The 13,140-nt window shown below is 41.1% G+C and overlaps 1 protein-coding gene across 1 annotated transcript in view; it reads right to left on the reverse strand.

The window, feature by feature from the left end:
* Positions 1–1,490: 1,490 nt before the first annotated feature.
* The window catches only part of LOC149469252 (carboxypeptidase B-like), a 31,562-nt gene continuing 19,912 nt past the window's right edge, over positions 1,491–13,140 (reverse strand). Inside the window, exons 9-11 of the mRNA XM_089669549.1 lie at positions 8,805–9,007; positions 4,882–4,966; positions 1,491–1,701 (exon numbers count right to left, since the gene is read on the reverse strand). Of these exons, the coding sequence (XP_089525675.1) occupies positions 1,517–1,701; positions 4,882–4,966; positions 8,805–9,007 (473 nt within the window). The 3' untranslated portion in view covers positions 1,491–1,516. The remainder of the gene's footprint in view (positions 1,702–4,881; positions 4,967–8,804; positions 9,008–13,140) is intronic.

The following is a 13,140-nucleotide window of genomic DNA, read 5'->3' on the forward strand; positions in this document are numbered from 1 at the left end:
TCGCATGATCAGCTTCAGCGGTTTGCAGCCTGTAAGGGGTTAACTGTGGCAGCTCTGTGCTAAAGTCAGAGATCGGCGATCGGCTTCTTTGGCCTGAAACCGGGACACATACGTAGTTGCTTCAGGGGATACATATCTTCACGGGTCTGGGATACTCATTTTACCACTACACCGGGGGCAGCTGTCACTGTGCCGGGAATCCAGGATCACCCCAATAACTGACCTTCACAGAGCCTAGAAACTCTGCTGGCGTCCTGCTCCTGCACCCCTTGTGATGGTGTCACCCGCACCCTCCCAGGGACGCCACTGAGTGTCAATGCATTTTATTAGCACTGATCACTGTATTAGTGTCACTGGTCATGTCAGTGTTAGTTAGCTAATGTCAGAACGCCCACCATACTATCACAGTCCTGACATAAGTTGCTGATCGCTGCCATTACTAGTATTAAGAAATATCCAAATTATATATACCATCATTTGTAGATGTTAACATTTTCAAGCAAACCAATTAATATACACTTTTTACCAAAGACATGTCGCAGAATACATTTTGACCTAAATTTATTAGGGTTTTAAACATTTTTTTGAATGGGATATGTTTTATAGTAAAAAGCAAAAAATATTTTTTTTTTCAAAATTTTCGGTTCGTTTTTCATTTATAGCACAAAAAATAAAAAAAACAAACACAGTGGTGATCAAATACTACCAAAAGAAAGCTCTATTTGTGTGAAAAACAATTGTATACATTTCATTTGTGTACAGTGTTACATGACCATGCAATTGTCAGTTAAAGCAGTGTAGTGCCATATAGCAAAAAATGGCCTGGTCATAAAAGAGGGTAAATCTTTCAGAGGGCAAGTGGTTAATTAGCACTGAATATTAGTATTTGATATACTGTATTGAATATTATCTGTGGGTGATACACTGAGTGCGCTGGCTTGCTGTTTTGTCACGTTTGTGTGTTGTTGTTGTACAGCACATTTATTAACACTATGCAGGATTGTGATTGATCACTAAATCACCACAACCACAACCTTTTTTCCTTTTTTTTATCTATCTTTCTTTATTGTCTTTTTCTTCATATGACCACCATAACTAGGAAAGGAAGTAAGGACAATATCTTTAACAAAGACACCAAAGGCAATACAAATCTTCATCAAGGTAAAAAAATGTCCAGGCTTTAGGACTACTTGAAGGGTCTGGTATGGAATTTTAAGGCAACTCGCCCATTTTTTTTTTTTTTGTGAGGTAACCCTTTTAAATTCATATCAGACTCAAAGGGTCTGGTATGAAAAAATAGGCGAACCCCCTTAAACTTCATAGCAAACTTTTCAGGCAAACAAGTAAATGTTCAGTTCATCTGAATGCTCAAACAGCCAAAGTTTAAACCTTGAGTTCAGACTGAACCTTATGCTCATCCCTAGTCCTTACCTCCATAGATAATGAGATTTTAAAAAAGACTCAAAATAATAAAACAAAGTAATAAAAGGTGACAGTAATCAATACTTATTTTTATTTAAGCGTTATTCAGGACATGATCAGCAATGTATTTGACAGCTAGCATTGTTTCTTCACAGGTTTCGACAATCTCAGATTCAGGCAGTATGAAGCCATATTTTCCAGTGTCACGCAGCTCAAATGTGAAGGAATATTTAATACCGGTATCATAGGCCCAGTCATCTGATCCTCCAGAGGAAAGATCTAAAAGAAAAATTAAATAAAGAAAAATATTGAACAGTTACTGCAGCATATTAACTCTAATAATACAATGACTATTATGTACAAGACTGCACAACCTGCAAAGCATACAGATATGCAACTAGAGATGTGTGCATTCATTCATACTTCTGAGCAGGGCTTTTTTTCTCAGAGAATCGGTGCAGGTACTCCCCTTTCCAAGTCACCCCTTGTTTCCAACCCCTACCCAACCCTGAACACTGTCCCTTAGTTCCACCCCCTAACCACCTCCCATTACTGCCCCTTTTAGAGAATACAGTACTAAGTATCATATGGAATGTGTTAATGATAACAAGAAGAGCAGTAAAATAGATCCCTTGCAACCAGCAATCATAGACCCCCCACCAACAATAGATTCCCCTATCACCAATATAACCCCCACAACAACAATAGACCATACAGCACCCATCAACAATAGATCCATCCAAACAACAAATAACCCCTCAGAAATAATAGATCACCCACCAGCAACATTAGACCTCCCTGCAGCAATAAATCCCTCCTAGTGACAATATAGCCCCCAGCAGGCAGCAACAATAGACCCTCCTGCACACCCCAGCTCCCCCCCCTGCCTTTACACACATTCAGTGCCAGAGGTACCGAAGCTGCATTCCCCCATGTTCCCGCTGAAAAAAACAGCCTGCTTCCAAGAATTCAAGTCAGATTGCATTAACTCACCTGATGTAGTTTTGAAATCTGGCAGTGATTAATGTAAAGTGAAATTGTGGAGTTTTCACTTGCTGATGACCTTGCACAGGAAATCCCCATACTATTGCATCTCCCTTTCTATCTTTCTCTGTGCCCCTGAATACGTCAAGTGAAGGGCACTGGGCTCCTATTACTGATGGCCTTCAGGTAATGCAGTAGTTGGCCTGGGTACATGTACAACTTCCTTACCCCCTCTAAGCCAAAAGGGACATCGCCACTGCTCAGACTTCCACCCCACCTAGCATCCCTCACACAAAAACCCCCTCAACACTCCTCTCCTTTGACCTGTCCAGACCTCCACCCCACCTAACATTCCTCACACTAAAACCCCCTCAACACTCCACTCTTTCGACCTTGCTACCACTGAAGAGGTCACTAAGGTCTTCTCTGAAGCTCGCCTTACCACCTGCCCCCTTGACCCTGTCCCCCCACAACTCCTACGATCACCCTCCTTCTCCATCCTACGCTCCCTCACCCACATCTTTAATCTCTTCCTCTCCACTGGCACATTCCCCTCCCCTCTGAAGCACGCGCACATCACTCCCATACTTAAAAAAGCCTCCCTGGATCCCACCGACCTAAACAACCTTAGACCCATCTCCCTGCTGCCATTTACATCCAAACTCCTTGAGCACTTAGTCTATAATCGCCTGAGTTCCCACCTCACCAACAACAACCTCCTTGATCCCCTACAGTCTGGCTTCCGTCCCCTACACTCCACCGAAACCACCCTACTCAAACTCACAAACGACCTGCTAACCACCAAAGCTAATGGCCACTACTCAGTGCTCCTACTCCTCGACCTTTCCGCGGCTTTCGACACGGTCAACCACCCCCTCCTCCTCAAAAAACTATACTCTCTTGGCCTCAGAGACTCCGCTCTCTCCTGGCTCTCTTCCTATCTATCACAGCGCTCCTTCAGTGTTACCTATAATGCTGCCACTTCCCCCTCACTCCCCCTCTCTGTTGGGGTCCCTCAAGGTTCCATCCTCGGGCCCCTTCTCTTCTCCATCTACACCTCCTCCCTTGGCTAACTGATACACTCCCACGGCTTCAACTACCATCTCTATGCCGATGACACGCAAATCTATCTCTCTACCTTTCGCCTCACCCCTTCAGTCTCCACCCGAATCACTAGCCTACTGAACAATATATCAGATTGGATGTCACTCCACATCCTCAAATTAAACCTGTCCAAAACCGAGCTCCTAGTTTTCCCCCCAGCCCCCCCCCCCCGACTTCTCCATCACGACCAACAACGCCTCCATCAGTCCCACCCCGCAAGCCAGAGTACTAGGTGTCATTCTAGACTCCAATCTGTCCTTCCAGCCCCAGGTCCAATCGCTGACAAATTCATGTAGACTCCACCTCTGCAACATCTCTAAAATACGTCCGTTCCTAACCCCAGGAACTACTAACTAACTCATTCACTCCCTTATTATTTCACGACTTGACTACTGTAACACCCTCCTCACTGGTTTACCTCATCACTGGCTATCACCGCTTCAGTCTATCCTGAATTTTGCGTCCAGACTCATCCACCTTACTAACCGCTCCGTATCCGCCACCCCCCTCTGCCAATCCCTCCACTGGCTTCCGATTGCCCAACTCATAAAATTCAAATTACTAACATTGACGTACAAAGCTGTCCATAACACTGCCCCAAACGACATCACCGACCTGATATCCATATACCACCAAAAACTTACTCTCCGCTCCTCACAAGACCTCCTACTCTCTAGTTCCCTGGTCTCCTCCTCCCATGCCTGTCTCCAGGACTTCTCCAGGGCTTCCCCCATCCTCTGGAACTCACTACCCCAATCCATCAGACTATCACTTACTCTCCTCACCTTTAGGCTACCCTGAAAACCCATCTCTTCAGGGAAGCCTACCCCGCCCTCACCTAATTGCCGATCTCCTCCACTCTTCCTACCACTCCATCCCCCACAGCTATTTCCTCCTGTACCACTATCCCCTCCCTCCTAGATTTTATGCTCCAAGGAGCAGGGCCCTCAAACCCATCGTGTATTGTACTGTTTTGTTACTGTACTGTCTCGAGTACTGTCTCCCATTATAATGTACAGCACTGAGCAAACTGTTATATATAAATACTGTATAATAATAGTAATAATAATGTACCCTTCATCTGCTATGCTGATAGGTTGAAACCCTGTCTACCACAGGTGAACTAGTCAAAGAATTCCCATTTCCTTATTTCATCTGCACTTAACTGGGTAATTGAAGGGAATATTCACGCAATTTATTATGTGAATATTTGAGAATTATTCTCAAATCCTTTGGTAAATCAGCCTCACTGTACAGGGCTTACTACATTACAGTTACAGACATATTTGGTTTATGAATTATGGGATATTAGAATTATATCTTATGTACTGTATGTAGTAGCAATATAAATGCAAGTGAGATTCAACTTACAGATGGTTTTTCCTCCTGGTCCATAGGTATAGGTGGTTCCATACAAGGATGATAGTGCATTAACTGCGCCTTCTGCAAGAGCAAACTAAAATAAACAAAACACATTGTTAAAATAGTGTTATTTATTTTAAAGGCATTCTATAGTTACAGCATACAGTATAATTTCATTTTATAACATCAGCATTGTAATAGTAATACAAATGATAGTTACTTGAAAAATCTTATTTTGTTTTGTGTGCTGCCTGTTTGCTGGCCATCTCTTGGCCACTTCTTGGATTCCCTGCATGCTTTGCAGCTTCTCCTAATAATAATATGTTTGCTTTACTGTTAATTTCTAAGGATTATATATTTCATGATACTATACAGAAATGATGTGGAGTGTTTCGTGTAGTGACTGTGACCCCTGCAATTCAGAAGGCAGGTTCCATGAAATACGTGCCACAGCAGGGCAAATTTACAGGGGAATATGTTTATAGCCAGGTGCTGGCTATATCATTATGCCATTCAGGGACATTTACAGATGAGACTATGGTTAATCCTTTTTCCCCCAGTGCCTAGTACTGAGATTGTATCCAAAGTGTATCCAATTTTTCTGACAGCAAAGGATCTTGGGACCTGTAGTCCTATAGCCAATACATCCTGTACTCCAACTAGAGAGCTGGGGAAGGAGAAGGTTGCTGGGAAACAGATATATTCTACAGCATGGGACTGGCTCTCTCTCTTGGCATGGGATTCAGAGCTGAATACAGGAGGACTGACATTCTCCTCCCAAGACAGATTGCTGGCCTACTGAAGCAGGACTCTGCACATCAGTTCAGCACAATGGTGACCAAGATCACATCAGCTTCTCTGCATCAGGACTGTTACTGTCTGATCTTCACATAGACTTCTCTACTCACCGTGCTGACAGGCCATCAGGGGGTAACTCTACACTTCAATGCAAACAACCAAGAGCCTCGGCAAGAACTCTCATTCCTAGGAGACCATGCTATCCATAGGATTGGTGAGTGAGCTTAGATACCACATGCAGGCATATTTACACCTCAGTTACCAGGAGACAGTTGCTTCAAGCAGTACCGTGGCTTATCTGTTTAACTTCATTGAATTACCAGTATTCACTAATGTTTATGGTCCCCACCATTGCTAGCAGAAGACAGTAGATACCACCATATCAGTAACTTTAAACATCACATGACTCAAGTTGCAATCTCTAGTTAAAGAGACTTTTTCTCTTCTAAGGTTATTGTTATTCAATTTAGGACATTTATATCTATTTATGCTGCAGTATATATTTACATAATTCTCTGCATGCCCTGTTGCGGTGCCAGTGGCACAGAGGGAGCTGATAAGTCAACAAGCTTTTTCTTCCGCCTCTTGCTGCTGGTTTTGCAACTAAATAGTTGAAGCTTACTACTCACAACTGTATAACCTGTTAAACGTTGCTAATTGATTATTCCTATTTTACCAGTGTTCTGCTTTTAACTGCGGTTGTATATCCTAAACCTAGGTAGCTTACTCTTTTGAACAAGTCTAATATAGAGGTCTTACTAAAGAATTGTGTCTCTTTCATTAGTATTTTATACTGTTTAAATATATCTGAACCCAGAGTGTCAGAGGTGTCAGGGGGCTTGAAAAGTCAGGGCAACCACTGGGGACAAACATTATCAAGTGGCCGCTGCGGGGGTAGCGCTACATGTGTCACAGCATTCAAGGAAGTAAATGTATGGGATTCTTGAAAAAAATGAAAAAAGATCATTCAGATTAATAGAAGTAGGCTAGCAGTAATTCAAATGAAATTTGCAAATTAATATAGAATTTTACGTTTTAATTATAGATATACTTTACGTTGTGCTGCCACCCCAATAGTAATGTTTCACTTCTTTTTTTTCTCTTTTTATGTTGTCACTGAATGGGCTTTGTTGCACAAATACTATGAGCTCTGTTTACTCAATAGTAAAAAAACTTGGAACAATGAAAATATAGCAATAGTGTCCTCAATGACCAATCACAGTGCTTGCTTTCATCTTTTAACTTGCACAGAATTGTGACCCTTTATTTAATTTTCACATATTTTTTTAAAGTTAACTATTTGCCCATTCAGAGCAGGGTGAAAAGCTCTCTTGATACTTACCTTCCCTGCACTTACATATTTAATGTCAGCCTGCCTGAGCCCTACGTTATAAGCCCTGTTTATAAGCTCATTGCCAATCTGTGTCAGAGCTTACACAGGGATTGTAACCTACCTCCTAACTCCTATTATTGCATCACAAGAGGAAGAGGGTCACATGCTTCCCTACAGTATGTGGGCATGAAAGCATGTAGCAGTGGAAGGGGAAAAGGCTATCAAAGGAACTTGTTACTTTTCCCTTGAAGGTCAAATCAGCAGTGGAACTTTAATAAGCAATGGATGCTACAATACAGGCACATATTTACTACTGGCCTGAACGTCACCTGAACTGGGTTATTATTTACACCACATCTCTTAGGTGTCACTTCAATAACCCCAGTGTGGATAAGATAGTGTTTTGGTAATATGAGCATGCACTGAATCACGTATGGCTTTATTTAGTGCAAGTAAGTCTTAAAAGAAGTAGAAATGTGCAGAGTGCATTAATTCAAAGCAACACCTGATTCCGACACTCACTTAGCTATCTAAAGTAAAACTGAAATTGGACTGACTGATGTGTGTTACTGCACGGACTTATTGCCCTTTTCCAGTGAATTATCAAATAAGTCCAATAAAGTATATGTATCAATTAATCAGCCTTATTGTTGCGCAGACTTTTGTATGAACAAACTTTAAAGCCCAACTCCAGGATATCAACAACGCCTAGCCACCTCTCTCTAACTAACTGCTGGTATTTAAAAAAATACCTATCCAAATGTCCATTTTACTTGCCCTAAAACTATGAGCACATGAATCTTCTCTGTTCTTCTGTTTACTTCCTGAATCCTTCTTTGGATGTTCACATAACTGTCTGATTAATTTTTACTCCTCCTCTTGTTGAAGGTGACATTCCCAGCAACGTGGGTGCTCTCTCATAGGCTTCAGAGGCAGGTGAACTCAAGGGGGTTGTGAGAGGACCACTGTCCAAGAAGATAACAAGCAGGGGAAAATGTTTGGTCCCCAGGGCATGAAATTCATTTTGGTCATAAAGGAAACTGGGACTTTGATCTGGGATGGCTGAGTATGGCTCAGGAAGAGGTATTTGTAATTAAGACCGATGCATAATGCAGGTTTTAAATACATTTTTTCCTGAGGTTGGGCTTTAACTTTCTTTGTCACTTTGCATGTCCTTCATGTAGTCGATATAACCAAATCCCCAGGACTGCAGCACACATGCTTTGGTTTGTACTGACTAAATATTCTAGTTGAGTCAATTGTGTTAGACTTTTATCAAATGATGTGCCTATCTCCCAGAAATTCTGGGTCAGAGCATTAACAACCTATTATTCACAAAAGTTAAACATATTAAGTTAGAAACACATCTAGAATCATTTCATAATTTTACCTTCTTCATGTTTCTAAGTGAAACTTGGATTGTAAAAAGAAATGAAGTGACCTTGTATAGGCGAGATAAACAGCGCCCCTGGTTCCACAACTTATTAGACCTAGTTTTCCTCCAGAAACAGTTGGTTGTTATGCAAGCCTTAGGCCTCATTCACACGGTATGTACAGAAAAAATGATGGAAATTGATGTGCAGATTTCACTTGCAGAGACATCAGTTTTCATGCGAGCAATTGATTTTGTTGTGTCCTTGCATAATACGTGCAGAAAAACTGATGTCTCTGTGCCACGGTCTGAACAAGCCCTTAAACTTACTACACTTTGCATATTCCAAGAGAACAATATTTTATATCTGTAGAGGTATGTTCCCCAAACCAAAAGGATAAAGTCTTGTGAAAATAATGTAATACTCACCAGTTCATTATAGTTCTTTGCTAGTTTATGTGTGTAGGAGTAAGGAAAGAGAAGCATCTGTGAGTAGGAGTGAATGGTCAGGTAAGCCTTAATAGAGGAAAGATTAGAACGGATAAATTCACCAAGAGCTCTGGTTTCACTCTCTGATTCAGGAGTTGTACCACAATAAACCTCACTGCAAGGGCTTGATGTTGCTCCGTTAGCTGAAGAGATGATGAAATCAGTTTGACTAAAGTTATTTTATTATGTATTATAAGCGTTTACAAATATGTAGATAGAAATACAAGTCTTACTTTGTTCACAAAGAATATCACTTATAAGAAGGATTTGAGAGCATGTGGAATATTTGAATATTTGAAGAATCACTTGACAAAATATGAAGTTATTGTGCAGTAGGTTATAAAAACTATTAAGTACTATAAGAAGATATATTTTGAAAAGCTTATCAATAAGATAGAGAGAGAGAATATTTTGTAAACAAGCTAACAATGAATTCATTATTTAAAATATAAAAGAACAGGTACAATTGTAGTTTATTCTATTAGAATAATATCATCTAGGGTCAATTTACATATTATAAAGTGGACAGTTATGATTCTGTAATTCTCGGTTCAGTTTTTCTAAACGTAAACCCCACTGGAACAATATATACCTTAAAGTGAACTCTCACTTAAATTTTTTTCAGTGTTCTGTCACCAAGGGGATAAGCGCATGTAGCCCTTAATCCCATGTTACTTTGTGATTTATAAGCCTAGATCCAAGGTCAGAAAGGACCCCCCCCAACTCCCCACACATCCATAATAATAATATAGTTAACAAGTAGATGGTAGTTTAATAACTGGCTCTTGTCTCAGGTCCGTGAGCTTGTCTGAGACAAGTGATGGCCAGAATAATACAGAATGATGTGAGCCTGATATGTCCTCCTCCTTATTTATTCCACTTGCTGCCTCTTGTCTCAGGCAAGTGCTTGGAACTGAGACAAGCACTAGCTATTAGGCAGCCATCTGTTTGCTAGCTTCATTGTCAGATGGCCACAAGCGGAGGGAAGCTCCTTGTCCCACCTCATTGATAGGCTTACAAAGCAGGCATGAAGAGTGGACAATGAACTACATGTACTTTGCCCTCCTGGAGGATAGAAGACTTGAAAAAATTTGAAAATTGAAAGTGAAAATTGTTCTTTAATTTCAGTTGATAATGGTTTGTGGGGACTAGGGTTAATGTTTAAAAGGTGTTCTTCTGTAACCTAGAGAGCTGTCTGTGAAAATACCACCAAGATGTAGGCTGTCACTCTGTTGGTCTGGGCCCCCACCTTGGACAATCGTATATATATGATAGCCAAGGAATGGGTGATGGTTACTCTGGTAGTGATGGGGTCTTGTATTTCTCCCCTTCACAAGCAGCTGGTTCACTGCATTTTGGAATTGTACCTGCGGCACAGAGTACCTAGGGATCTAGCCTGGGAAGTCACGGGTGAGAGGTGTAGTTACAGAGTTAGATTGATTTTCTGTATCCATTGGTATCTGTGAACATGTCACTGTTTTTTTTTCTATTTTTTATTTATTTTGTTTACATTTTTTTTTACACTTTTTATTTTTTTTAAAACTGTATTGCTATCACAAGGGATGAACAACATCCCTTATGATAGCTTAGGCAGTGACAGGTACTCTTTATGGAGAGATCATGGGTCTATCAGACCCCCAATCCCTCCTCTGCTTTCCAAGACAGCCACTCAAACAGCCAATCAAACAGAGATCAATACAGTACCAAAACCGGAAGTGACAAAATCCTCGTTACATCATGCTTAATTCATCACAGAGGAGAAGGAGGAACGGAAGTTTGGGCCGTGGTAAAGTTGGAGCTGCAAAAACTCCTGCAAGAAGATATTGCAGAACCTACTGACTTTTCCCCATGGGTTTTTAACATAGTGAGAGCCAAAGGAATGGAGGACATTTTGGTGACATTTTCCTGGCAAACAAAATTATAATACCAGACTTTTACCCACTGTTTACTACAGAGGATTTCATTTTCCAATGCCAAAAATATTCACTAAACTAGACCTCTGTAAAAAGGATATTTATAAATCCCACTTGCATTGCAGGCCAGGAACCTAACAGCTTTCATTGCGCATCTGGGACATTTCGGCTTTAAATGCACCCTTTTTGGACTGTGCTCAGCTCTGAGCTATTTTGAAAAATTAATGCTCATTGTTTTTAAAGAACTACCTGGTGTAACAATTTACTTGAATGATATCCTTATCCATGCATCCTCTCAGGAGGACCACAGTTCATTTTTTACCAGGGGCGGACTGACAACTCATGGGGCCCCCGGGGCAATAGGGGATCATGGGGCATCTCATGGGGCATCTATGGGGCATCTATGAAAAAGGTACCAGGGGCATCTCATGGGGCCCCCTACTGACCTCGGGCCCTCAGGCAGTGCTTGGGTTTCCAAATGGTCAGTCCACCCCTGTTCTTTACTCAAGTTTTTTACAAAAGGATGGAATCCAACCTCACTTTAAGCAAAGAAAAAATGTGTTTATGCACAACTGAGGTTGACTTTTAGGCCATAGACTCTCATCACTGGGTATACAACCCTTACAATCCAACAAAGATGCTATACTCAAGTTACCCATTCCAAAAGATAAAGCAGAGCTTTTAAGATTCACAAGCTATTATTTAAGGTTTGTAGCTGACTATGCTAAAATCACAATACCTTTTGGTGCCTTACTTCAACAGCATGCAGAATCGCAGTGGACTGCTCTGAGGCTGTACGTGTTTTGAATATCTACACCAACACTTTTTTCACCAAATTTTCACCAAATTCACCAACGTTTGTCTCTTGTGATGCTTCCACTGTTGTTTTAGGTGCAATTTTATCACAAGTTCACTAGGGAGAGGAACATCCTATTGCTCTTGCATCTCAAGCTCTTTTTGCAGCTGAGCAAAAGTATTCTGTATGAGAACGTGAGGCATTGACCTGTATATGGGCATGTGAATGGTTACATCACTTTCTCTATGTTAGAAAGTTTACCCTGCGAACCAATCTCCTTGCTGTTGTTGTCAGGGTCTGGCCACCATCATCTTTGTATACATAGCTTGCTTAGTGGCAAAAATCAAAATAAAACAGCTGCTCCATTACAAATCAGACGTTTCCCAAAAGGCCCACCATAACATCAAAGCTACTGTTTGGTAGAAAAAGTATGCACCACTCCAGGCTACTCCACTGATCTACTCTTGCTAACACACTACTAAGTGCTTTCCCAACTCATAACTGTCTTCACAGGAAAGGTAAAAATGGTAAAAATCGGCCACACATCTAAAACCACTTTTATAGTAGATGCTTGAATAAAATGCACAAGCACAAGCTACAACAAAGGAGACAGAAAACAGCTAATATGTTTTGTGCTTACTCAGCACTTAATCATAGCTGACTGAGCATGAAACATGTTAGCTGTTTTATTCAAACACCTACAATAAGAGGTGGTTTTTGATGTGCGTCCACCTACTGTTTTTACCTTTTCTGTGGATACGGTTTGGTAGCTTATGATTTCTGCTCAAAATGGCCAGAGGTGGCTACAACAGAAATCATGACCACTAAAGTCATTATCACCACCTTGGAAGGATGATTCTCAAGGTGAAGACTACCAGTGGAAATCATTACCAACAATGGTCCAAAATTTATTTAACCTCCCTGGAGGTATTCCCGAGTGTAGCTCATGGTAAAGTTTCAGCACCACAAGCGGTAACCCCGAGCTACACTCGGGAATACCTTGCAGCGTTGCTCCAGGATCTCTTCTGCACTTACCTTGTCCTTCACTCCCGCGATGTCCCCCCTGCAGCATCTCCTGCCATCTCCTCCGGCCGATGCCGGCTTCTGTCTTCCGGGTTCCGTTCCCTGCGATGTCGGGACGTATGGCGGGCAATTTGAGAATGTCAAAAAGTGACATTCACTAAATACACTAAAATTACATAGTAAAACATTACTGCATCAAAGCATCAACATACATTTTGTCCCTAGTGCTTTGTCCTGTGCCCTGCCTGCATTTTTACTGTGCTTTCTGCCTGGAAACTGAGAAAAGTCCATGGCGTCCAAAAAGCGTCCCTTTAGGTCAAAAGCGGTTTTAGATCAGCTAGAGAACAGCGATAGTAAATTAGAACCACTTGCAGAATTGAGTGATAACGATTTGTGGGGAAATTCATCATCAGACACTGAAAATGATTTTGCGACTTTGCTCAGTGATGTGCAAACTTGGCGCTATATTTAAAATTTCAGTGTTTTTGGTTTGATTATATTATTGAATTAAATGTATTATTATTATTATTATATTATTATTTTT

The sequence above is a fragment of the Staurois parvus genome, unplaced genomic scaffold, assembly GCF_062004578.1.
Source record: "Staurois parvus isolate SC_StPar_1 unplaced genomic scaffold, SC_StPar_1.0 ptg000078l, whole genome shotgun sequence".
NCBI classification, from domain to species: domain Eukaryota; kingdom Metazoa; phylum Chordata; class Amphibia; order Anura; family Ranidae; genus Staurois; species Staurois parvus.